Genomic DNA, 27837 nt, shown 5'->3' on the forward strand with positions numbered 1-27837 from the left:
TTGGTTGGATGGGCTGTACACAGATGTACACAGCTGTGTACAGTTGCAGCAATCAATAAGCTTTGCAAGTTTGAATCCCCGAGCTGACAAGGTACAAATCTGTCGTCCTGCCCCTGAACAAGGCCACTATTACCCACTATTTCTAGGCCGTCATTGAAAATAAGAATTTGTTCTTAACTGACTTGCCTAGTAAAATAAAGGAAAAGTAAAAAGCTGCTCTGAAAGCTGATGCTTAAAGTTAGAGGGAGATACAGTTGAAGTCAGAAGTTTACATACACCTTAGTCAAATACATTTAAACTCAGTTTGTCACAATCCCTGACATTTAATCCTAGTAAAATTCCCTTTCTTAGGTCAGTTAGGATCACCACTTTATTTGAAGAATGTTAAATTGTTGGGATAATAGTAGAGAGTGATTTCAGCTTTTATTTCTTTCATCACATTCCCAGTGGGTCAGAAGTTTACATACACTCAATTAGTATTTGGTAGCATTGCCTTTAATTCGTTTAACTTGGGTCAAACGTTTCGGGTAGCAAGCTTCCAACAATAAGTTGGGTGAATTTTGGTCCATTCCTTCTGACAGAGTGGGTGTAACTGAGTCAGGTTTGTAGGCCTCCTTGCTCCCGCACGCTATTTCAGTTCTGACCACAAATGTTCTATAGGATTGAGGTCAGGGCTTTGTGATGGCCACTTCAATACCTTGACTTTGTTGTCCTTAAGCCATATTGCCACAACTTTGGAAGTATGCTTGAGGTCATTGTCCATTTGGAAGACACATTTGCGACCAAGCTTTAACTTCCTGACTGATGTCTTGAGATGTTGCTTCAATATATCCACAACATTTTCCTGCCTCGTGATGCCATCTATTTTGTGAAGTGCACCAGTCCCTCCTGCAGCAAAGCACCCCCACAACATGATGCTTCCACCCCTGTTCTTCACAGTTGGGATGGTATTCTTCGGCTTGCAAGCCTCCCCCTTTTTCCTCCAAACATGAGATGTTCATTATGGCCAAACAGTTCTATTTTTGTTTCATCAGACCAGAGGACATTTCTCCAAAAAGTACGATCTTTGTCCCCATGTGCAGTTGCAAATCGTAGTCTGGAGTTTTTTTATGGCAGTTTTGGAGCAGTGGCTTCTTCCTTGCTGAGCACCCTTTCAGGTTATGTCGATATAGGACTCATTTTTGGATTTCGATACTTTTGTACCCGTTTCCTCCAGCATCTTCACAAGGTCCTTCGCTGTTGTTCTGGGATTGATTTGCACTTTTCGCACCAAAGTGCATTCATCTCTAGGAGACAACGCGTGGTCCCATGGTGTTTAGACTTGCGTACTATTGTTTGTACAGATGAACCAGACTTGTGGTCTACAATTTTTTTTCTGAAGTCTTGGCGGATTTCTTTGGCACGGAGTTAAGGTAGGGCTTGAAATACATCCACAGGTACACCTCCAATTGACCCAAATTATGTCAATTAGCCTATCAGAAGCTTCTAAAGCCATTACATAATTTTCTGGAATTTTCTAAGCTGTTTAAAGGCACAGTACACTTAGTGTATGCAAACTTCTGACCAACTGGAATTGTGATACAGTGAATTAATCTGTCTGTAAACAACTGTTGGAAAAATTACTTGTCATGCCAAAACTATAGTTTAACAAGAAATCTGGGGAGTGGGTGAAAAATGTTTGAATGACCACAACCTAAGTGAATTTAAACGTCCGACTTCAACTGTACATTTACTCAGTGTATATGAGCGACATCCTATATTAATGATCATGTCATTTACAGGATGGAAATGGAAATGTACAAAACTGCAATTGGAAGAGACCAAGGCATGTTATTTGTAAGTACACTGGATTCATTTTATTACATGATTGTAAAGTAGGTTTATCAAAGTCAAATTCACCCCAGTTAATCTTTATCAGGGGTACTGAACTACAACACAAAAGTACTGTGATTTTAAATACATGTATGACCAATTAACATTGTTTCTGGCATTTATTTATATAACCCAGTCAAAAAAAAAAACTTATAGGCAGACATCCAAAAGACGACACTTAAAGGAATACATTATTCAGTGTTTAATAGAGCATTTCCAGGGCCTTCCCTTCCATCGCACATTATGTCACTTTATTACAATACATTTCAGTCAGTGGTACTGAAAAGCTATGAGATTGGAACCGAAACAAAACAAGGTTTTGGGGGGGGGGGGGGTAAACAAGGGGCTATGTAATGAACGAGGGGCTATGTAATGGACATCAAGAAAGGCAGTTATTCAGTGTGGGCTATGGGTTGTAATTGTGGAGGATTGTCTGGCGCTTGTAGTTGTAGTAGCTGGTTCTGAAGACGTTATTTGGTCGTAGAGCATCGCTGCTTCTTCTCTGGACCACTGCAAACCTGACTGGAAGAAGAGAACGCACAGGTTGGATTAAAGTATTATCTAAACTCAGTCTAAGGTTCAGAATGCGTTATCTGTCTGTCACTCACATGTGGAAGATGGGCAGGGTGTCACTCAGGCGAAGGGGTCTCCGAAGGGATCCGAGCCACCAGTGGTCTGGGCAACAGCAGTGTTCCGTCATAAAAAAGAGAAGATTAAGGTGTTATAGTGATACAAAGTATTGTCACAATCATTTGAACTTTGATAGAACTAATTCCCCTACATGGCACTTTGGTTTTAGAAGTGTGGGGGACAATGTTTATTTTTTAATCCATTTGGATAAACACTCCAAACAGCATACCCGAACGCTCGGAGGCGTCCACATGGTCCTAAAGCACACAGTTGCCTCGTTTTGTATCACATTCCAATGAGAACTGGGGTGAAAAAAAATGCAATTTCAGTGAAAGTTGCACCACTGTTTGTATATGCGTGTACATCCATACCGTAGCTAGAAGTGGTGCTCCAAAGGCATTAGGAGTAGCAGAGCCAAATGCGTCATCAAATAGGTTCTGGTTGAGGCCTGCTGCTGCTGGAGCAAGGAATGTGGCTGGAGTAGGGGCAAATGCATCCAGGAGCCCTGGTCCAGGGACCACTGCAAGAGATATCATGGGTGCAGAGTGCAGTGGGGCTGGTTTGGGTGGGTCTAGAGACAGAGAAGGGGGTAATCAGGTGGATTCAAATGTATGTATAGTCAGTGGACATTAAGATATAATCCTAGTAAAGATTAATTTATCATAAATGTGGTATTCTCCAAATCAATTGACAGGAATTTAAAATCCTAAATAACTGCCATTACCATTGGCAATAGCTGAAATCCGACTCTGAATTTCAAAGTCGTCATGATCCGCAATTTCCTGGGGCACGCCCACTTTGCTGGAGAAGTACTGGGCAAACACCCCATCCCCATTGGTGCTTGGGGCGGCAGACCCAGGTATCTGCTCCCCTTTCCTTGCTGGGATGGCTGGAGGCTTGGCAATCTGGAAGTCCTTGAACATGTCCTTCCCACTCTTCTTCTCCTTCTCCCCTCCCAGTGGGTCCAGAGCTGTGAAGGCACTGGGTTCCACCTTAGCTGGGGCCTCCTTTACTGGTGGCCGGGGTGGGGGCCGTGGTGGACCCTGCAGCATACCCTGTGGAGGGCCTCCCATCATTGTGTAAGGCTCGGGCTGGAAGAGGTTAGTCATAGGAGGCTGGCCCCAGCCTGGTGCACCCATGGGCCCTGCAGGTGCAGGCTGTCCCCAAGCCTGGCTGACTGGCGGGGCCCCATAAGGGGATGGCGCCTGCTGGCCCCAGGGGGCTGGAGGTATGGGCAGGGCACTGAAGGCAGATGGCTGGGGGAAGGTGGGCTGGGGGTTGGGGAGTGTGACCCCTCCTGGCATGGTGAACATGGAAGAGGCTGGGGCTCCCCATGGTGATGGGGCGGTCCGAGGGATGGTGACTGAAGGGGGACCCAACTGCAACGCTCCTGGAGAGGAGAGCAAGAACAGAGAGGAGGGTGATGTATTTAGGTTTGGGTACAGTAGTTAGATTCTGTTGATTTGCAGCCAGTAGGCTAACACACTAGCTAGTATGCACACTACTGAGCGGTACTGCTCTAGCCTGATTACACATGAAACATAGTTGCTGGAGCTACACCGCTACGGATGCAGATTTTACCACTTTATAGAACTAACATGCGTCAACACTGCATGGGTAGCATCATTGACTATTTCGAGCCAATGGTAACACTAGTCTTACTGAGAGCTGCCATGGAGGAGGTGGTGGGACTGAAGAGGTCATTGGAGGCAGACGAGCTGTCAGGCTGACTGGGAGGAGCAAACATGTCAGCCCCAAACAGGTCGTCAGCAGGAGGACACTGTCAGTGAAATATCAGATTATTCAACCAAATTTATCACAGGAATAGTGAACAATGATTTACTGGCCCTCAATTAATCATGAGCAGAGAACTGTGGTAAGCACAAAATTAAATGGTTTATTGTATGGATGAAAACTAAATGATACTGTATTCAGTTATACGATACTTAAAAACAAATATTTCTAACAATACTTAGACGCAAATACCAACACTTACCTCCACACCTCACTGAAGCATGAACGTTAGGACAAGGAACATATGAATAGATAGCAAACAGGAGACAGATGCAGTGTTTACAGTCGAGCAGAGAGGTTGTTAAACTTCCCTGGGACAAGCAAGTTAGAGAAGCCATGGGAGCACCACCATGCAGTTAGCTACATTAGAAACCCACACCAGTTCCATCCGCATCCCAGAGACAAAACCAACACACCACCAACCCTAATATACTTCTACAAAAACCATGTTGGTAGATACAAAACCCAGTGCATCGCAACCTGTTACCCTTGAGGAACAGAGTATAGTGGTATGGTATCCCAGTGCTGTAAAAAGGGGTTGTTAGAAAACCTATCATGGTTTGGGGAGGTGGTGTGCAGACAGAGACTCATTCTCAGACATGCAGCAACAGAGCTTCATTATGGAGCTTCACCTTGGCACTCCTCCGACCTCGTCCAGCCTTAGTGTTCTGTGGAGGGAGGCTTATCACTACCGAACTGTCCTTGCCATGACCCATGGGTGTGTTTTCTTTTGGGTCGAACAGCACACCGTTACAGAGGGGCGGGATTTCCCCAGATATGTCGAGAAAGGGGTTCTGTGGTGAGGCCACAGGTCCCAAACCATTCTGGATTAGAACAGGGACCCTGCACTCTGACATAACGCCACCGAGTGGCCACTGGCAATTACTGAGAGCCAGGATCCTGTTCTTATTGGACAAATCGTTCAACTGCTCACCGAAGTGGTCAGAGTCTCCATTAAGACCATTGCCGTTCATGATTGGCCTGCCCAAGATGTGAACAGAGCTCTCTTGGCTGTGATTGGTGGAGGGTGCTGAGATCTGAGAATTGGGGGGTGCTGATTGGGCAAGGGGGTCGTCGCTGAAAGGGTCAGAGTCTGGGGTTGGAAAGAAGCCAAACGCGGAGGAGAAGGGGTTCTCTGTTTGGGGGGTGCCCCAAAGGTTAGAGGCGTAGGTAGTGAAGGGATTTCCTTTTATACAGTTCTGATTGCTGTCAACCTCAGCGGACAGATCCAGCAATAGAATATCATTTGTCTCCTGGTTATCAAGAGGAGAAAGAGATAAAAATCAGTTGTGCTGAAAAAGAGAAGCAACTGTTAACATAGCTAAATTAATCACATAATGACATGACAGTTAATGATTGTTAAAGCAACAGTATTGACGACAGACCAATAAACATTTCAACAGGAATCAGAAACTCAACTCTAAGAATGTGCTTTGTGATGGCAGTAGGCTAGCTTTTGTCCGTTTGATGATTTAACCATATTTGATAGATATATATCCAGGATTTTACCTTTGTAATCCATCAAACGACTTCAAGACAAACATCCAGATTACACACCTTCACAGAGTTGAGTTTGAGAGCCCTGTATGACATGTGGGATGATATGATTGGTGGAAAATGAGGGGGAAGTTATGCAGTAGAGCCTGAGACACTGTCGCAATGCAGAACAAAACAGACATCTTTGACAACTGGCAAGACTGCGCTAGCGAGAACCTGAGAGGAACCTTACCAAAGATTGAGTTGTCAAAGCCACCTGATTATAAAGATCCCTGTTAGTAATAAGAAGAACGGGCAAAAAGCCGCCAATCTTCAAAAATAAAATAGAAGCAAAGTTATGTTGTCCGTACCGTCCTAAAATGTAATGACACATGTTTGAGCATCCTAACCATCAACCACTGCATTATTAGACCCATTTCTACAGTGTTTGTGTTATAAACATTTCCCCAATGACATCGTTTGGTCTCCTTATGAACGCAGAATGAAATGTTTCCACAAACGAGGGGTTCTATATTGTGTGTCCGCACATCCAGTGAGCCTCACCCTACAGCAGCAGGTCAACTTACTGTAGGAGAATGGATGTCTGGAGGTGTGGACATGTCTCCAAACAGATCCAGCTGTTGCACCTCCTGAACAAAACACACAAACATCTAGTATCAGCATCATAAAGACATTTATTGAACCTTTAACTAGGAAAGTCAGTAAAGAACACTCTTATTTACAATGACGGCCTACAGTGCCTTAGGCCTGCCAAATGGCGCAGAGGTGTACCATTCATAAAGATACAGAGCCTTCGGAAAGTATAAAGACCCCTTGATATGTTCCACTTTGTTACATTACAGCCTTATTATACAAGTTGGACTTGTCCTGAAGCCACTCCTGCGTTGTCTTGGCTGTGTGCTTAGGGTCGTTGTCCTGTTGGAAGGTGAACCGTCGCCCCAGTCTGAGGTCCTGAGCAGGTTTTCATCGAGGATCTGCACTTCGCTCTTTTAATCTTTACCTCGATTCTGACTAGTCCCCGCCTCTGAAAAACATGCCCACAGCATGATGCTGCCACCACTGTGATTCACCGTAGGGATGGTGCCTGGTTTCCTCCAGACATGACGCTTGACATTCAGGCCAAAGAGTTCAATCTTTGTTTCATCAGACCACAGAATCTTGTTTCTTATCTTGTCCTTCTGGAAGCTTCTCCCATCTCCATAGAGGAACTCTAGAGCTCGGTCATTGACCATTAAGTTCTTTGTCACCTCTCTGACCAAGGCCCTTCTACCTCGATTGCCCAGTTTGGCCAGGCGGCCAGCTCTAGGCAGAGTCTTGGTGGTTCCAAACATCTTCCATTTAACATTGACGGAGGCCACTGTGTTCTTGGGGACCATAAACGCTGCAGACATTTTTGGGTACCCTTCCCCAGATCTGTGCCTCAACAATCCTATTCCTTCGACTTCATGGCTTAGTTTTTGCTCTGACATGCACGGTCAACTATGGGACCTTATATAGACATGTGTGCATTTTCCAAATTATGTCCAATCAATTGAATTTACCACAGGTGGATTCCAATGAAGTTGTAGAAACATCTGAAGGATGATCAACAGAAACGGGATGCACCCAAGCTCAATTTCCAGTCTCATAGCAAAGGGTCTGAAAACTCATAAATAAGATGTTTTTTTATTCAGAATATATTTGCAAACATTCCTAAAAATCTGTTTTTACTCTCATTATGGGGTAGTGTGTAGATTGCTGAGGATTTTTTATATAAATTTTAAAATACAATTTTAGAATAAGGCTGTAATGTAACAAAATGTGGAAAAAGTCAAGGTTTCTGAACACTTTTTGAAGGAACTGTATATCCAGTATCAAGATACATCTTTCTTTATGATGGCACTGGATATAACAAAATAGTATTGATCAAAACACCACATAATGTCTACTAGTAGACAGGTGGTCCTGGAGAACGCTATTCTGCATCCACTTAGCGCTCTTTTGCATCCACTTAGCGCTCTTTTGCATGTATGATTCCATGATCTGAAACACTTACTTTGGCAGTGCCTGCCTGGTCATCGATACTGAGCAAGGTATTGCCACCATTCTATAATTGAGAAACAGCCATTAAGGATCAAGTATGCACTACTACAGCCTACATCTCAGATCAAGCTTATATTAAAATCAACATATACAGGCAATTAAAAAAGCAAAAGGAAAACTAACCACAAATAGGTGCTAAGTGGCATGACAAATACACAGGCGCTTACCTCAACTGTTGCGTTATTGCGCTGATCCTGAACAGATGGAGGAAGAGGGGAAAACAAGGTGATTCCATTGGAGTAATGTCATATGTTATATTTACTTATTGGCTGAGGTGATATTTTTGTGCCATAACGAGTCATCATTGCAATACAAAGAAAGCATGGTTTGTCGTGCAGGACTGTAATACAGCGCTAGGGGGCAGTGTCGACCTCACAACTTCCGTCAGCAAACCCAAAACGCTACCTCCCCAAAAACAATACTTGAAATAAATAAATAGGGATAATGTTCAGTAGGGAGGGAAGAACTATTAGCACATAGAACAGTGTTTTCTGTTGCAAAATGTTTAGCTACGTTGTGTCCTGCTGAACACAACCCAGATCCCACCATAGTATTTACCTTCTGTGAGGCCTCAGACTCTTTCTTCATGTTGAAGATGACCTGGAACAGATCCTTCAAGTCAATGACCAGGGGCTCTGCCTATATGGAGGAGATTAATGGAAAAACAGTCAATAGATACAATCAAAGTCTTTCAGTCTGTGTCCCTGTGTGTGTTACCTGCTGGCCAGTCTTTATGGCGAAGAACTGGTGCTGTCCCTCGGCCCCACACACGTAACCAAAGGCCCTGTTATCTGTTACGTCTCTGGCGATGAACGAGATCTTATTCACTATGTGCTCATGTTCTATTACCTGAGAGGGAGGAAATGAAAAAACAGCTTAAAAAAAAAAAGTATTTATTAGCATAATAACTATGATCGGAGGCCTACATGGCATCTACTCCTGACCGAGATCATGTCCTGTGTTCATATTATTCTGAAAATGTGCTCCCTCTGATGTCTACAATAGATCTTTCCATTTGTAGGTTGGTACTCCCCAGCCACTGAGACATGGTTTAGAAAGCCATAGAAGAGTTGTTCTCACCCCTGTTTTCTCATCAATGATCTTGATGCCCGACATGGATATGTTGACCCAGATCCTCTGCTTGTGTTTGCCCTGTGACCGAGAGGCTATTGCCAAGCCCTGCAAAGAAACAATGACCGCCATGCGCAGAACAACAGAGTTACATAAACACACAAAAAAAAAGACATACTAACACAGACCAGGGAGGTTTTCCAATGTCTCGCAAAGAACGGCACCGATTGGTAGATGGGTAAAAATAAGTAAAAAACATTAAGCCTTTTGAGCATGGCGATGTTAATTACACTAGGATGGTGTATCAATACACCCAGTCACTACAAAGATACATTGCAATCAGAAAGTTCAGAGCCCTTCCTTTTTGTTATGTTACAGCCTTATTCTAAAATGGATGGAATAAAAAAAAATAACTCCTCATCAGCACACAATACCCCATAACAAGAAAGCAAAAATATATACATTCTATAAAAAATGAATGAAGTGTTCAGACCCTTTGCTATGAGACTCGAAATTAAGCTCAGGTGCATCCGGTTTCCATTGATGATCCTTCAGATGTTTCTACAACTTGGAGTTCACCTGTGGTAAATTCAAATTGATTGGACATGATTTGAAAAGGGCACACATCGGTCTATAAGGTCCCACAGTTGACCGTGCATGTCAGAGCAATAACGAGCCAAGGAATTGTCTGTAGAGCTCCGAGACAAGATTGTGTGGATCTCCTCTGTGGAGATGAGAGAACTTTCCAGAAGGACAACTGTCGCTGCAGCACTCCAATCAGGCCTTTATGGTAGAGTGGACAGATGGAAGCCACTCCTCAGTATAAGGAACATGACAGCCTGCTTGGAGTTTGCCAAAAGGCACCTAAAGGACTCGCAGACCATGAGAAACAAGATTCTCTGGTCTGAAAAAAACCAAGATTGAACCTTTTGGCCTGAATGCCAAGCGTCACATCTGGAGGAAATCTGGCACCATCCCTACGATGAACAATGGTGGTGGCAGGATCATGCTGTAAGGATGTTTTTCAGCAGCAGGGACTGGGAGACTAGTCAGGATCGAGAGAAAGATTAACAGAGCAAAGTACAGAGAGATCCTTGATGAAAACCTGCTCCAGAACACTCAGTACCGCGAAGGGGAACCGTCACCCCAGTCTAACAGGACAACGACCCTAAGCACACAGCCTAGACAATGCAGGAGTGACTTCGGGACAAGTCTCTGAATGTCCTTGAGTGGCCCAGCCATAGCACACACTTGAACATCTCTGGAAAGAAACTCCTCAAATACAGGTTTGCCAAGCTTGTAGCGTCATACCCGAGAAGACTTGAGGCTGTAATTGCTGCCAAAAGTGCTTAACAGTATTGAGTAAAGGATCTGAATACTTATATATAAAATGTAATTTCTAAACCTGTTTTTGCTTTGTCATTATTCTGTAGATTGAGAGAAAACGATTGAATCCATTTTAGAATAAGGCTGTAATGTAACAACATGTGTAAAAGTTCAAAGTGTCTGAATACTTTCCAAATGCACTGTACAGGCGTCTTTCTTAACTCTGTTGCCGGAGAGGAAGGAAACTACTCCGGGATTTCACCGTGAAGACAATGGTGACCTTAAAACAGTTCTAGTTTAATGGTTGTTATAGGAGAAAACTGAGGATGGCATCAACATTGTAGTTAATCCAAAATACTAACCTAAATAACAGAGTGAAAAGGAAATCTGTACAAAATGAGAATATTCCAGTAATGCTGCAAAAAAATGTTAAAGCAATTAATTTAGCTGATTGTGTTGTATTGGATTTGCCCCAAGCATAATGGGGAAAAACTCCCTAAATACAGGTGTGCCAAGCTTTTAGAGTCATACCCAAGAAGATGAATCAGTACCACCCTCCATATGTGTAAGCATAGGAGTGGCTGTGTCATGTTATGGGTATGCCTGTAATTGTAAAAGGACAGGAGTTTCAGGATTTAAAAAAAAACTATGGAGCTAAGCACAAGCAAAATCCTAGAGGAAAACATGGTTCAGTCTCCTTTCCACCAGACATGGAGAGATGAATTCACCTTTCAGTAGGACCATAACCTAAAACAAGGCCAAATCTACACTCAAGTTGCTTACCAAGAACACCGTGAATGTTCCCAAGTAGCCGAGTTACAGTTTTGACTTAACATTTTGAACAGCATAATGGGGCAAATATTGCACAATCCAGGTGTGGAAAGCTTAGACTTACCCAGAGGACTCACAGCTGTAATTGCTGCAAAAGGTGACTCCAGGGTGTGAATACTTATGCAAATGAAATTTCTGTATTTAATTTAAGAATTCCTAAAACATGTTTTCACTTTGTCATTACGGGTAGTATTTAGGTAAGTGAGGATTGCAAGTTTATTAGGTACACTACCCCTTTCACAAAAACGGTTTGCTCTTACAGGCAGTCACGTAACCTTGGCTTGCTATATTAGCACTGTTGGATTGAACGTTTGAATGGGAAAATGAGTGACAAAAGCGACTGAGGGTGGCATGATCGTCGGTGCCAGGCGCGCCAGTTCCAGTATCTAAGAAACGGCCAGCCTTTTGGGCTTTTCACACACTACAGTGTCTAGGGTTTATGGAGAATGAAGCGACAAACAAAAAACATCCTGTCAGTGGCAGTCCTGTGGCCGAAAACAGCTCGTTGATGAGGTCGAAGGAGACTGGCAAGAATCATGAAAGCTAACAGGCGCGCCCACAAACTCAGCTCAGCTAACAGGTGTGCCCACAAACTCAGCTTGGTACAACAGTGGTGTGCAGAAGGTCATCTCGGAACGCACAACTCATCGATCCTTGTCACGGACTGGCTATTGCAGCAGAAGATCACACCGGGTTCCACTCCTATTAGCTAAAAACAAGAAGCGGCTCCAATGGCCACGCAATCACCAACACTGGACAATTTAAGAGTGGAAAAACATAACTTGGTCAAATGAATTCAGATTCCTGTTGCGTCATGCCAATGGCAGAGTCAGGATTTGGCATAAGCAGCCCTGGCTCCATCCTGCCTGGTGTCAACGGTACAAGCAGGTGGTGTTGGAATGGTGAGGGGAATGTTTTCCTGGCACATGTTAGGTCCCGGTGATACCGTTTCCATGCCCCAAAGAATTCAGTGATCCGACCTGGCACTAGATGGGTGTACCTAATAAACTGACCACTGAGTGTAGATGCGTAACAGTAAGTGTACTGTAGTGGTTGCATCATGATATGTGGTACCTTGAGTTTCATCATGGAGTCCTGGCTCATCTTGTCCCCTCGGGCCTCTGGGACATCATCGATGCCAATCAGCTTGGCCCTGTACCTCACACCATCACCCTGGAACCGGGACAGCAGGTACTCATCAGTCTTCTCTGGAGCTGGACAGAGGTATGAGAGAAGGATATTAAACCGATTGATTTTCACTTTCTATCCGGTTGAGCATGCCCTCTTATTCTACTGTATTTATTTTATGACATAGCCTCAAACATCACACCACAAGCATAGAAATCAAAATATGCCGAGTCAAAATAGGTCAAGTCGGAGGTCACAGAAAAAGGCTGTTCAGCCCTTACCACCAAATCCCTCACATGTGGGGAGAGAGGGAGTGGCCCTTACATACAATACCTTTCTTCTTCTCTTTCTTGAAGGGGGTCTTGGCTGGTGCTGTGGAAGGGGTGGTGGGGATGCTTGTTGTGGGGGAGGGAGTGCTGGAGGGGTCGGCTGGGACGACAGGTGTATTGCGCGCCACTTCCGTAGACATGGTGGGTTGGGGGGCCAGCCTTACGGGAGTTGGGACAGGCAGACAGAACGGGTAAACCTGATGAGGCGGCAGCTCCGGTCACTCAGGCAGGGGGAGGGGTTAACTGAGCAAAGAGGTTCAGCACTCGCATATGCTCAGTTATGTGCCTGAAGGAGGGTTGAGAGGAAGGAGTGTGACACATAATGCAATGACACGCCGATGTTAAGCTTTCAGGAAAATTTAAGGTGAAATACAAAAACATTTCTAGTGATAAAAGAATGATAACAGAAGACATTACAGCTCTAAACATTTTAAAGACCAACAGCTTTCGCTGGCTTGTACTACCGGAATATTGTCCATTACGGGTTTTGTGGGCATCATAAAAAGTAATATCACTTTAATGATCAACAACCAAGAGTCATGACCCCAGTACCTTGTTCCTACTAACCACGCATAAGGAGCACACCATTTTGACCCTTGTTGTAGCCTTGCTGTGAACCATGTGCTTTATGTAGCAACGGTGATCGCAGGTAATGGAACTGCCATTGAATTCAGTGGGCTCTTTAATTAATATTGAGTGTGTGGGAGAGAGAGAGAAACACCTAGAGGGCATCAAAAAGAGTTGTGCAACTGGCCACACACACGCACTTCCTGTTTCAGTCAGATTCCCACAGCCACAGGGGTATTGTCCAGAACGCCACCAGTCCAAGTCTGAGACGAGCATAGGCAAGAGGCTGGGTGTTTAAAAGCTGAATAAGCCGACGACTCACTCTGGAAGAGCAAAGATTTGGAGCGACCCAAGGTTGAGCTATTAAAGGTTCATCTTACGCTAGCTGGTTGGCGTTAAAACTGACAGATCCCATGATGACCAAGTGCTCCAGTTAGCTCTTAATGACACACACCTAAGGACAATATGACAGTACAGCTTGCAATTCTCCCTCAGCAACTGCAGGTCTACCCTATAAAACCTCAGATGGGAATCATCATGATAGACCAAAATGCAAACAACTTGTCAATGTCACTGAGCATACAAAACATTAAGAACCTTCTCTTTCCTTGACAGACTGACCAGGTGAAAGCTATGATCCCTTAGAGGTCACTTGTTAAATCCACTTCAAAAATCAGTGTAGATGGAGGGGAGGAGACAGGTTAAAGAATGATTTTTAAGCCTTGAGACATGGATTGTGTATGTGTGCCATTCAGAGGGTGAATGGGCAAGACAAAATATTTAAATGCGTTTGAAAAAAAGGTTGTGCGCCAGGCGCACCAGTTTGTGTCAAAAACAGCACCGCGGCTGGGGTTCACACACACACAACAGTTTCCTGTGTGTATCAAGAATGGTCCACCCCCCAAATGACAACTGTGGGAAGCATTGGAGTCAGCATGGGCCAGCATCCCTGTGGAACGCTTTCGACACCTTGTAGAGTCCATGCCTAGACGAATTGAGGCCGTTCTGAGGTCAAATATTAGGAAGTTGTTCCTAATGTTTGGTATACTCAGTGTATGTCTCCAGGCTGGCTAAACTCCTTCAACAAACATCATCATAACTCTGGAATAGGGAGACATGCAAGGCCAAGAACCTCCTGTTTGACACAGCTCAAGTTGAATTCCCTCCCCTTTACATAGATGCCTCTTGTAATCCTTGCTCGCCCTCCCTCTGTGCTAGTCTGGGGGGGGTTACTCATAAAAACAGTCCATTTCCTGAAAACAAGCAGAAAGCTGACAGTCTACAGGCACTTTTAAAACCCAAAGCACAGTCAGTGACTGCTGAAGAGTAGCTAACATTAATCCAACGCTCATCAAGTAAAGTCCATTCTGAGCTCTAACCTGATGTCAGGTAATCACAGTAACATTAAAACAATGACAGAGACTGGAGGCTGTCAAAGAGATTGAACTGTTTAAACTTCCACTATGAGAAGTATGCAGCTCTTCTAAAGCCAAGTCAGATGAAATGCTTTCTAGCGCTACCATGTTCAGAGTTAAAACTTCTGGACGCTGCTGTTTTCCAGTCATGACATGATAGCTGATGCAGTCGGAGACAGCAGGGTTTGGTTGAGTCCTCCGCTTAAAGACTTACGGAGTCGCTGGTCCCATCTGTCACTGAGTGCAAGTGTTCTTATTCATTACATGTGTGTTTAGTGGGCCTCCAGCACAGAGAAGACAATTAAGCCTAGTTTCTAAATAAATTGGGAGTTAGATACCATATCAATCACATCCCAGATCATACCTCATGACTGATTGGTTCAGCTATGGTTCACATCACACCACACTGTTTGTGACTGTTACCCCCAAGATTTTTTTCAGCAGTGGTGACAAAGTTAGCGTGGTGGTGTGATAGGGGGTGTGGCCAATGGACAGTCCTACATTTTTAGAGGCAATCCTCTTGGCCAAAGAATGTTGCCGTTTTAAAGCCAATTTCCTGCGATTCTACAAATTTTGGCAAGGGGCTGAGAATATTGCTGTTTTAAAGCTAATTTCCTGCAATTCTACACATACCGTCGCTTATGCTGTGTTCTTATGCTATTGGAGGGACTCAAACATTATAAATTCTTCAACAAAAACTATAAGAAATACAAAATGTATTATATGGGAAGGCCTGACGCTGCTAAATGAATATAGGGAAAACACTGGGGTTTATGTGTGTGTGACAAGACAAAGGACCTCCAGTAATGGGTGAGAAGAGGACAATTTGGGATACTGTCAGACAGGAAGGTTGAAGACTGAAATAGTTTAGGGGTGGTGACACGACCCACATGATCTTAGCTGGTCTATAACTACCAAGGAGTGACAGTCCAGGTAACTTTGCCCCAGATAAGTTGTGGGGTCAGCGACTATAGAAAACACTAATAAAATACAACTTCTCAATGTCAGCATGTTAACTAACCTGGCTGACACACTGCGTGAAAAACCTGCCCCCAGTCTAAGAACAGACAAAAACCATTGGCATTTCCACAGCTTTAGAAGTGAAAGAAGAACCAGACGCATAACAAATAGCTAGAAGCCATTTGAAAGCTGCCAGGGAATCAACATGAACATTGGCCATCTTGCCCAAATGCATAGACTGAATCCATAGTGTTTTTTCACCAAGTTAGCAGAATTGCTGGAGAGAGAGAGAGAGATTCAGCACATCTGGAGGAGATCATGGGATTAATCACATACTCAATGGAATAGTGAAATGCACTTCAGCCTATAGGCCCACTGTGGGTACAGACAGTGGCCTGGACTACAGACAAAGACTACAGGGAAACAATAACCGTCTACTAGGGATAAAAAAGGCAGCTATTTGTATTGTGTTTTATAAACTCAAAGATGCAGTCATAAATAGCAGTAGGCTATAGGGAGGACAGGAATACATCTGGTTGCGCAATAGGACAAATATTAACCATGATGGATAAACAGCCAAGGTGGCCAAAATATGTTTTGAACGTCGTTTTAGCCTTACATTCAACAAGACAGACAAGGCGATCCGTTATTCAGCCGAAGTACATTTTCGGCATGAAAAATAGCGAACTCCCACAATTACCAGTGACGTGCGCACAGCTGGAACTAATAGAAAAACCAGGGGGCTTTCTTGAGTGTCTTTGATTCAGCATGTAAAACATGTCACAAATATCATCCCAAATGTATCATTTCATATAGGACTCCGTGACAAGACAACACAAATTGCGATCCCTGCCTGGTAAATTTGTGGCTGCGAAAGAATGTGGCTGTCACGTACCGTTAACAAGCGCTCCAGACAGAATTCTTCATATTCGAGGTTTGTCTTCCAGCGTTCTGAATGTCATGAAAATATTACCTTCCCCGTCGACACGTCTCCTGTCCGCTATGAGGGTTAAATCAAACGCAGCTTTTCAAAGACTTGTTGGAATCAGATGTTACCGCTGAGATGTGCCGCTATGCAGTGAATTGGCTACTCCCCCACAGCAGCAGGATCATGCAACCTCCCAATTTAACCCCTTGCAGCCCCCAAATCTACACCAACCAATGATGAGACCAATATGATTGACATGAAAGCATTATTTCATTCTCACACCACATCGCAACAAGAGAGGCATACTACAAAGCAGAATGAATGAGTTAGCCAGCTAACTTGCCTAAATATTTTGAAATAACTTTACATTTCTCAGAAAAATTTGCTTGAAATGGGAATGGTCTAATTGAGTCAACAACCAAAAACACATATCTAAGTTTAGCTTTCCTAATGAACAAGAACATCTAGCTATTTCTGTCTGTTCATCAAAGTTAGCTGGCTAACTCATTAAACATACTTTGTACTAGTATACCCTTCTGATGTTGCCTTTAGTTTTATGCAAATCAATGTAGCTGCTCTCTAAATGTACATTCTAATATTTGGGCCATACTGCTTGGGATCTGTGTAGCCTAAGCCTATAAGAACATATCAGATATTTTCTGATGTTTTGCAGATGAAAACATTTAATAATTCCCCACTGCACTGCCCCAGGTTTGTTTGACCCAAATTTAGTAGGCCTGTTAGGCCAAAGACAAATATTTGAAATGCAATTTCCATTAAGTGAAACTATTTCAGTAACACATGTTGCATAGGGCAGCATTTTGTCAGAACCTCCTTCAGAGAAAAAGGAAGAGTAGGATATCAGTTCATTTTTTATTTTTTTAATCTTACGCTTCTATTGTTCACACTGGGCATGATGACAGTAGAATGAAAGTGGTTGTTGAAGTAGCATTTCACAGCCACCCTAGTGTGTGTGTGTGTGTGTGTGTGTGTGTGTGTGTGTGTGTGTTTGCGCGTGCGTGCGTGCGTGTATGTGTCCGTGTGTGTGATTCCAGACTAGCCTTATGAGACAGATTAGGGGAGAGAATTAGATAGAGGGAAGCTTTCCTTCCTGGCTAGGTTTCCTGTGTAGATCTGCTGACAGAGGATGTTGTTTAGGAGGAGTTAGGGAGAAGAGTGTCTCTGAACCAGATCGCTGTCAAGCTGAGGAAGAACCTCTTTTCCCTTTTTCCCGTTCCTGTGACCTCTGGAATGGATAGCCAGTGGCTTCGTCCCAAATGGAACCGTATCCCCTACAGTGCACTACTTTTCACCAGAGCCTTGTGATTGGTTAATGGGCAAAATGCTTTAAGACCAACCCGGACTCAGGGGTAGACGTAACATAGTAAATGTAAATCTGTTTCTCTCCATTTCATTTGATATGTTACGTTTTGTCATTTGTGGATATCCATCATCCATTTCTTATGATATTTTAGGAATTACAATTTGTATGATATGTTACTAATTGCAATTCGTACAATTTGTTACGAATTTGCAATACATATGATATCTTATATGAATTCCAATATGTTGTGGCTAACATTAGCTAGGTGACAAATGTTAGCTAGGCTAGGTGTTAGGGGTTAAGGTTAGGGGTTAGAGTTAAGGTTAGGTTTAGGGGTTAAGGTTAGGGGTTGGAGTTAAGGTTAGGATTAGGGGTTAAGGTTAGAGTTAAGGTTAGGCTTAGGGGAAGGGTTAGCTAGCATGTTAAGTAGTTGTAAAGTTGCTAATTAGGTAAAATGCATAAGTTGTCCCTAATGTGATTTCAACACCCGTCCTCCACGTTCTCATTATACGCCCATCCGTCCTCCACGTTCTCATTATACGCCCACCCATCCTCCACATCCTCGTTATACGCCCACCCGTCCTCCACGTTCTCATTATACGCCCCACCCGTCCTCCACGTTCTCATTATACGCCCACCCGTCCTCCACGTTCTCATTATACGCCCCACCTGTCCTCCACATTCTCATTATACGCCCACCTGTCCTCCACGTTCTCATTATACGCCCACCCGTCCTCCACGTTCTCATTATACGCCCACCCGTCCTCCACGTTCTCATTACACACCCCACCCGTCCTCCACGTTCTCATTATACGCCCACCCGTCCTCCACATCCTCGTTATACACCCACCCATCCTCCACGTTCTCATTATACGCCCACCCATCCTCCATGTTCTCATTATACGCCCACCCATCCTCCACGTTCTCATTATACGCCCACCCGTCCTCCACGTTCTCATTATACGGCCACCCATCCTCCACGTTCTCATTATACGCCCACCCGTCCTCCACGTCCTCGTTATATGCCCACCCATCCTCCACATCCTCGTTATACGCCCACCCATCCTCCACATCCTCGTTATACGCCCACCCGTCCTCCACATCCTCATTATACGCCCACCCATCCTCCACATCCTCATTATACGCCCACCCATCCTCCACATCCTCGTTAAACGCTCACCCGTCCTCCACATCCTCGTTATACGCCCACCCGTCCTCCACATCCTCGTTATACGCCCACCTGTTCTCCACATCCTCGTTATACGCACACCCATCCTCCACATCCTCGTTAAACGCCCACCCGTCCTCCACATCCTCGTTATACGCCCACCCGTCCTCCACATCCTCGTTATACGCCCACCCGTCCTCCACGTTCTCATTATACGCCCCCCGTCCTCCATGTTCTCGTTATACGCCCACCCAACCTCCATGTTCTCATTATACGCCCACCCGTCCTCCACGTTCTCATTATACGCCCACCCGTCCTCCACGTTCTCATTATACACCCACCCAACCTCCACGTTCTCGTTATACACCCACCCATCCTCCACGTTCTCGTTATACGGCCACCCGTCCTCCTACAGGTCTGTGAGAGCCAGAAATCTTGCTTGTTTGTAGGTGACCAAATACTTATTTTCCACCATAATTTGCAAATAAATTCATTAAAAATCCTACAATGTGATTTTCTGGATTTTTTTCTTCTCATTTTGTCTGTCATAGTTGAAGTGTACCTATGATGAAAATTACAGGCCTCTCCCATCTTTTTAAGTGGGAGAACTTGCACAATTGGTGGCTGACTAAACACTTTTTTGCCCCACTGTAGCAGTGAAAGTTAACATTATGTTTCCGAATGACATCACCAAGAGGTAAAATATAGTGAAAACAATAGTGGTGCTAAAACGGAACCTTGAGGAAGACCAAAATATACATTTGATTTGTCAGAGGACAAACCATCCACAGAGACAAACTGATATCTTTCTGACAGATAAGATCTAAACCAGACCAGAACTTCTCTGTGTAGACCAATTTGGGTTTCCAATCTCTCCAAAAGAATGTGGTGATTGATGGTATCAAAAGCAGCACTAAGGTCTAGGAGCACGAGGACAGTTGCAGAGCCTCGGTCTGACGCCATTAAAAGGTAATTTACCACCTTCACAAGTGCAGTCTCAGTGCTATGATGGGGTCTAAAACCAGACTGAAGCGTTTCGTATACATTGTTTGTCTTCAGGAAGGCAGTGAGTTGCTGCGCAACAGCTTTTCCAACATTTTTTGGGAGGAATGGGAGGTTTGATATAGGCCGATAGTTTTTTATATTTTCTGGGTCAAGGTTTGGCTTTTTCAAGAGAGGCTTTATTACTGCCACTTTTAGTGAGTTTGGTACACATCCGGTGGATAGAGAGCCGTTTATTATGTTCAACATAGGAAGGCCAAGTACAAGAAGCAGCTCTTTCAATAGTTTAGTTGGAATAGGGTCCAGTATGCAGCTTGAAGGTTTAGAGGCCATGATTATTTTCATCATTGTGTCAAGAGATATAGTACTAAAACACTTTAGTGTCTCTCTTGATCCTAGGTCCTGGCAGAGTTGTGCAGGCTCAGGACAAGAGGAGTCTGTAATTAGCTTTCTAATGATCATGATCTTTTCCTCAATAAAGTTCATGAATTTATCACTGCTGAAGTGAAAGCCATCCTCTCTTGGGGAATTCTGCTATTTAGTTAGCTTTGCGACAGTATCAAAAATACATTTTTGGATTGTTCTTATTTTCCTCAATTAAGTTGGAAAAATAGGATGATCGAGCAGCAGTGAGGGGTCTTCGATACTGCACGGTACTGTCTTTCCAAGCTAGTCGGAAGACTTCTAGTTTGGTGTGGTGCCATTTCCATTCCAATTTTCTGGAAGCTTGCTTCAGAGCTCGGGTATTTTCTGTATACCAGGGAGCTAGTTTCTTATGACAAATGTTTTTTGTTTTTAGGGGTGCAACTGCAGCTAGGGTATTGTGCAAGTGTCACGATCGTTTGTAGAAACGGACCAAGGCGCAGCGAATGTTGAGTTCCACATCATTTATTAATAGTGAAACTTAACAAAAACAATAAACAATAAATGAACAACGAACCGTGACTACAGAGGTGCTACATACACTTACTCAAAATACAATATCCCACAAACACTACTTAAATATGATCCCCAATTAGAGACAACGATTACCAGCTGCCTCTAATTGGGAATCATACAAATCACCAACATAGAAACATGAAAACTAGAACACCCACACAGAAATAATAAACTAGACTAACCCCCCAGGCACGCCCTGATTAACTGATTGGTTAACTGGTTAACAGATTTTTGTACTCTGATGTCCTTGGGTAGGCGGAGGGAGTCTGGAAGGGCATCTAGGAATCTTTGGGTTGTCTGAGAATTTATAGCATGACTTTTCATGATCCTTGGTTGGGGTCTGAGCAGATTATTTGTTGCGATCGCACACAAAATAAAATGGTGGTCCGATAGTCCAGGATTATGAGGAAAAACATTAAGATCCACAACATTTATTCCACGGGACAAAACTAGGTCCAAAGTATGACTGTGGCAGTGAGTAGGGCCGGAGGCATGTTGGACAAAACCCACTGAGTCGATGACGGCTCCGAAAGCCTTTTGGAGTGGGTCTGTGGACTGTTCCATGTGAATATTAAAGTCACCAAAAATTTGAATATTATCTGCCATGACTACAGCATCCGATAGGAATTCCGGCGAACTCAGTGAGGAACGCTGTATATGGCCCAGGAGGCCTGTAAACAGTAGATATAAAAGGTGATAGGCTGCATAGGCTGCATAGATTTTATGACTAGAAGCTCAAAAGACGAAAACATCGGGGGAGGTTTTGTAAATTGAAATTTGCTATCATAAATGTAAGCAACACCTCCGCCTTTATGGGTGTAACCAGGAGGTGAGGCCTCATTTAACACAGTAAATTCATCATGCTTTAGCCATTTTTCAGTCAGGCCAATCACATCAAGATAATGATCAGTGATTAGTTCATTGACTATAACTGCCTTGGAAGTGAGGGATCTAACATTTAGTAGCCCTATTTTGAGATGTGAGGTATCACAATCTCTTTCAATAATGGCAGGAATGGAGGAGGTTTTTATCCTAGTTAGATTGCTAAGGCGAACACCGCCATGTTTAGTTTTGCCCAACCCAGGTCGAGGCACAGACACGGTCTCAATGGGGATAGCTGAGCTGAATACACTGACTGTGCTAGTGGCAGACTCCACTAAACTGGCAGGCTGGCTAACAGCCTGCTGCCTGGCCTGCACCCTATTTCATTGTGGAGCTAGAGGAGTTAGAGCCCTGTCTATGTTGGTAGATAAGATGAGAGCACCCCTCCAGCTAGAATGGAGTCCATCACTCCTCAGCAGGCCAGGCTTGTTCCTGTTTGTGGGTGAGTCCCAGAAAGAGGGCCAATTATCTACAAATTCTATCTTTTGGGAGGGGCAGAAAACAGATTTCAACCAGCGACTGAGTTGTGAGACTCTGCTGTAGAGCTCATCACTCCCCCTAACTGGGAGGGGGCCAGAGAAAATTACTCGATGCCGACACATCTTTCTAGCTGATTTACACGCTGAAGCTATGTTGCGCTTGGTGACCTCTGACTTTTTAATCCCAACATCGTTGGTGCCGACGTGGATAACAATATCCCTATACTCTCTACACTCGCCAGTTTTAGCTTTAGCCAGCACCATCTTCAGATTAGCCTTAACGTCGGTAGCCCTGCCCGCTGGTAAACAATATATGATCGCTGGATGATTCGTTTTAAGTCTAATACTGCGGGTAATGGAGTCGCCATTGACTAGGGTTTTCAATATGTCAGAGCTAATGGTGGGAGGCTTCGGTGTCTCAGACCCCGTAACGGGAGGAGTAGAGACAAGAGAAGGCTCAGCCTCTGACCGACCCGTTGCTTAATGGGGAAAACAGGTTGAAAGTTTCTGTTGGCTGAATGAGCAACACCGGTTGAGCATTCCTACATCATTTCCCTCCAGAAGCCATGAGAAAGTTGTCCGGCTGCGGAGACTGTGCGAGGGGATTTAAACTACTGTCTGTACTTACTACACAGACGCTGTTTCATCCTTTCCTACACTTGCCTAACGATTGCTTCTGAAGTCTATACAGTATATGAAGTATATACTCTCTATACACACCACGTATTTATATTCTGGATTCTGACACATTCTCACTCTAGTATAGCTACTCTGGGTTGTTTATTGGATTCATTCTGTCATTTCTTGATTTGATCTTTGATTTGATTATGTGTGTATTTGTATTGTTTTTGAGAGACGTTCTCCTGCCCTGCAGGAGCTGGTAACGCAAGCATTTCACTGCACCTGCTATTACATCTGCAAATCTGTGTACGTGACCAATACACTTTAATTTGATGATATGTATTTTGTTGTCATGTTCTAATCTTGTGTATGCATACCGTGCTTCTACACCTGCATTGCTTGCTGTTTTGGGTTTTAGGCTGGGTTTCTGTACAGCACTTTGAGATATCAGCTGATGTACGAAGGGCTATATAAATACATTTGATTTGATTTGATATTCTGTTTTCAACACGACAAGAACGGAAATGTGTTTTACAACTTTTTTGTGTCATCTTCAATCATTTTTAAATGCATTGTGTCCACGTGGTTGTATTGTGCTTTTAAATGGTCAAATAAATCAACAACAACAAAAAGTACTCTAGTCAAAAGTAGTTCACTATAAAGGGAATAGGGTGCCATTTGAGAAATGGCCAGTCAGGGCTAGTGGAGTGTATCAGCACGATTCTGTTATGTCAACCCACCACATATGATACAGGTTAGGGTGGAATTACCGTGGGCGTGTAGAACTATTTTCCATTCAGCAATAGATATAGAATCTTTACGAAACAGATGTAGACGCATGTGTACGAGACACATAGTATCCTATAGGCATATTCAATGTAGACACAGAACAATGCCCTCTATCAAATCTGTCAATGGTGACAAGTTCATTCTTCTTTCAATGACTCTGGTGTCTGGGGAAAAAAATGGTGTTTCATATTTCTGTTGAATAGAAATCACTTCCATTCCATTTAGTTGTGAAGCACACCCAATAACAAGAACACTATTGGGACACTTCTGACCACAGATACATGTCCCAACTTCCCTGTCTAGTATCCACCCACTGGGCAAAAACTGTTGAATCAACCTTGTTTCCACATCATTTCAAACCCCAAAATCTATGTGACGATGTTGAATCAACGTGGAAAACTAATTGGATTTGCAAAGTCAGTGTAGGAGCATTTAGTATTTTTTCACCCAATTTTAAACATAAATCCAATGGCATGGTGATATTCTTTGTTGATTTCATGCTGAATTCACATTAGTTGACAACTCAAACAAATGTAAATCAAAACTAGACATTGAACTGACGTCTGTGGTGACAGAGATAACAACAACACACAAAGTTGAATAAACATTCCACAGTCTATATTTGGGGAATGTGATTTAGTGAACAGACATCAAGACTGCATCTCAAATGGCTCCTTAAATAGTGTACTACTTTTGACCAGGGCTCTGTAGTAGTGCACTATGAAGGCAATGTGTTGCCAAACCTGCCACGAATAGGATCCAAACAAGAGATACCAATTCATATTGATGTATTAGCCATGATTCGAATGATTCTGCTAAATGATTCAACTAAATTATTCTGATAAATTATTCTGCTGATGAAATTCTGCTGAATGTGATGAGTAAGAGTTCTATGTAATTATTTAAAACCAATTGTACCTGGGAACTAGCCAATAGCCATGTCCACAGCAGTGCAGCTGACTCAAGTATACCACAGGAAGGCTCCAGTCCCTGCAGGAACAATGTGAGGAGTGACTTCTGGCATCACCTCTGGCCACCTGACCACAGTGTCAGCCTGGACCCAAAGTAGCCAATCAGATCACAGCCTGAACTCAAAGGAGCCAATCAGATCACAGCCTGGACCCAAAAGAAGACAATTAACTCCATAATTGAGGGAGTCTTCTTCCTTTGACTGTTTTTCTTATTTTAGTCTTCTGACTGTGCCAGAGGAGAAGTTGATATGCTTCTCATCCTGGTCTCCCTGAATGTCTACTTTGAATCCTGGACTGGTTTATTATCTGACTGGGTCCCATGGCCCTTTGGCTGCCACCCCATATGGAAGACAGAGTATAAAGCATTTTTTCTCTCTCAGAAATGGTGATGTTGAACCATTGCTGGCTTTGAGCTATGATTCATCTTTTCACTTTCTTACTTCTTTTGAGTAGAGATGTTTCTACATATCCTATAATGTTATACATCATTGTTCAAACTCTGTTCCTGCTGATGACACTGACCCAACCCCCCCTCTAAATCAGGAAGTCTTTCTAGTGAGGAGAAACCTTGACCAAGCAGCACCTTGCCTCCCCTCTGGCTTCCTGAGAAGGCTGGGAGGAAACAGGCTGCAGCGGCAGAGCCCGGTGAAAAATGGTGACTTCAGCACATATTTGTGCCTCTCAGGCAGGACCTAAGAGAGAGACACACACATGCATGCACGGCGTGTACACACACACCCTGGCCAGATGGCCTCTGTTCTACCTCTCTCTCTCTGCCTGACATTTATCACGGCTCAGGGAAGAGGGCAGGAGGGGAGGAAAGGTAGAGGGGAGGAGAGGAGGAGGGGCAGAGGGGAGGAAAGGAGGAGAGGAGGAGTCAGGAGCGGGCAGCCTCCAAATTGACTGGAGGGGCGGTAGGGGTTAAAAGGAGGGTTGCTTTGGTTAAAGAATTGCTCGCAGCTTACTGCTAACTCTTCATCAATTGCTAGCAGCTTGGGCTGGGAGTTTTATTTCATGACATAAGGTCAGTACATAAACCAAATAATTACACTTTTACGCACATAACAATACTCACAATAAATATGTGACCAACATTTCTTCAACATGAAATAATCCACCATTAAATAAAACATAAATCAATATTGATCAAACCAGGCTTAAACAAACCCCTTCAGTGTAAAAGAGCTTCCATCTAATAGCATACCGTGCTGACAATGAGCCTTTCTCTCTCTTGCCCTAACATCTCTTGTTCTCTCTTCTCTCTTCTCTTCTCTCTCAGCACAGAAAACTCCTGCTTCCTGAACGATCAGATCACATGACGGCTAGATCACTCTGTAGAACATTCTGAAATGTTCTCAGAAGCAAACTTTTTTTGTGTTAGGCTATGTGTTAATGTACTGTACTTTAGTCATGTTGCTCATTAGGCCTACTGTGGTTTTTCCATAAATGCCTACAGGAGGGCAGCAAATATAAACAGACATTGCAGTGATTGCAAATGTTTTTAAATATGACACAAAAAGATGAGGAAAAAGAACCAGAGTGGAACATTTGTAATGTTGTTGCAGGTTGTTTTAAAAGCCGCTGTAATGCATGAGTTTACAGTTTCAGACAGACAGAGGCAAAATGATCTCCACAGACTTCAGATCAGTCTAGGGTTGCCACCTTGTGGACATTTGTTAAACGACACACATTAGAGACACAGATGGCCCTCCCTGTTTGTGGAGGGACATTATTATTATTTTTTTTCACCAGGTAGGCTAGTTGAGAACAAGTACTCATTTACAACTACGACCTGGCCAAAATAAAGCACAGCAGTTCGACACATACAACAACACAGAGTTACACATGGAATAAACCAACATACAGTCAATAATACAGTGGGGAAAAAAAGTCTATATACAGTGAGTGCAAATGAGGTAAGATAAGGGAGGTAAGGCAATAAATAGGTCATGGTGGCGAAGTAATTGCAATATAGCAATGTGCAGAAGATTAATGTGCAAGTAGAGATGCTGGGGTGCAAAGGAGCGAGATAAATAAATACAGAATGGGGATGAGGTAGATAGATGGGCTGTTTACAGATGGGCTATGTACAGGTGCAGTTATCTGTGAGCTGCTCTGACAGCTGGTGCTTGAAGCTAGTGAGGGAGATATGAGTCTCCAGCTTCAGTGATTTTTGCAGTTCGTTCCAGTCATTGGCAGCAGAGAACTGGAAAGAAAGGAGGAATTGGCTTTGGGGGTCACCAGTGAGATATACCTGCTGGAGCGCGTGCTATGGGTGGGTGCTGCTATGGTGACCAGTGACCTGAGATAAAGCAGGGCTTTACCTAACAGAGACTTGTAGATGCCCTGGAGCCAGTGGGTTTGGCGACGAGTATGAAGCGAGGGCCAGCCAACGAGAGCGTACAGGTCGCAGTGGTGGGTAGTATATAGGGCTTTGGTGACAAAACGGATGGCACTGTGATAGACTGCATCCAATTTGTTGAGTAGAGTGTTGGAGGCTATTTTATAAATGATTTAGGGCCAGGTTTCAAAACACAGACTAAGCCTAGTCCAGCCTGGACTAAAAACAGTTTAATGGGAATGCTTTCCCAGAATGGAAAACTGGCCCAAAAATGTTGTTGGACTTTTATCTTGTCAATAATACCATTGCGTCACAAGTTTCTACAAACAAAGCAACTATTTGCTCTTCTATTTCAACAAACTCCAGTGGTCAGGGCGACAGAGTACATTTTCCAGTAACACTCTTGCATCAATACGTTTGCAGATGTTAGACGTAGCTAATTGTAATAATTTGTTCATGGTAGATACAGTAGGCCTACAATAGTTATGTTTGGTGCCAATAAATGTAAATTAAACAGGATATAGTGCTATGAGAACCAGAGCTCTGCCTAACCAGAGTACAGGTGGTCCCTGATGTAAACTGGATCTCTTTCATCCATTAGAAAAGCCTATAAGACTGTCCTACTTTAGCTACTACATGTTGTCCTACTTTAGCTACTACATGTTGTCCAACTTTAGCTACTCCATGTTGTCCTACTTTAGCTAGCTATGCTGTCCTACTTTAGCTACTCCATGTTGTCCTACTTTAGCTAGCTATGCTGTCCTACTTTAGCTACTCCATGTTGTCCTACTTTAGCTAGCTATGCTGTGCTACTTTAGCTACTCCATGTTGTCCTACTTTAGCTAGCTATGCTGTGCTACTTTAGCTACTCCATGTGTCCTACTTTAGCTA

The 27837-nt window shown here is 43.6% G+C and overlaps 1 protein-coding gene across 5 annotated transcripts; it reads right to left on the reverse strand.

The window, feature by feature from the left end:
- Positions 1–1833: 1833 nt before the first annotated feature.
- Positions 1834–16618, reverse strand: LOC110537025 (disabled homolog 2). Of its 5 annotated transcripts, none has more exons than XM_036937003.1 (15): positions 16398–16618; positions 12565–12846; positions 12178–12317; positions 8956–9054; positions 8593–8724; positions 8434–8514; positions 8043–8069; positions 7829–7879; positions 6360–6422; positions 4929–5549; positions 4165–4282; positions 3227–3892; positions 2874–3073; positions 2481–2547; positions 1834–2390 (listed from the first exon to the last, which is right to left on the reverse strand). In XM_036937003.1, exons 2-14 carry the CDS (start codon positions 12698–12700, stop codon positions 2506–2508), a joined length of 2376 nt encoding a protein of 791 aa, XP_036792898.1. In that variant the 5' UTR covers positions 12701–12846; positions 16398–16618; the 3' UTR covers positions 1834–2390; positions 2481–2505. The 5 variants fall into 5 exon arrangements, with proteins under 5 accessions (XP_036792898.1, XP_021478413.2, XP_021478415.2 ...); XM_021622738.2 differs by having other exon boundaries at positions 1834–2394; XM_021622740.2 differs by lacking the exon at positions 4929–5549 and adding an exon at positions 6026–6049 and having other exon boundaries at positions 1834–2394.
- Positions 16619–27837: the final 11219 nt, after the last annotated feature.

Source organism: Oncorhynchus mykiss, chromosome 12 (assembly GCF_013265735.2).
Source record: "Oncorhynchus mykiss isolate Arlee chromosome 12, USDA_OmykA_1.1, whole genome shotgun sequence".
NCBI classification, from domain to species: Eukaryota; Metazoa; Chordata; class Actinopteri; order Salmoniformes; family Salmonidae; genus Oncorhynchus; species Oncorhynchus mykiss.

Excerpts from the sequence above, each read along its gene's own strand:
- LOC110537025 (XM_036937003.1), bottom strand. The coding sequence starts at position 12,700 with ATGTCTACGGAAGTGGCGCGCAATACACCTGTCGTCCCAGCCGACCCC. Across the intron at positions 7,880-8,042 it reads GCAATAACGCAACAGTTGAG|AATGGTGGCAATACCTTGCT; the intron begins GTAAGCGCCTGT and ends TCTCAATTATAG. Across the intron at positions 3,074-3,226 it reads GATTTCAGCTATTGCCAATG|ACCCACCCAAACCAGCCCCA; the intron begins GTAATGGCAGTT and ends CTCTGTCTCTAG.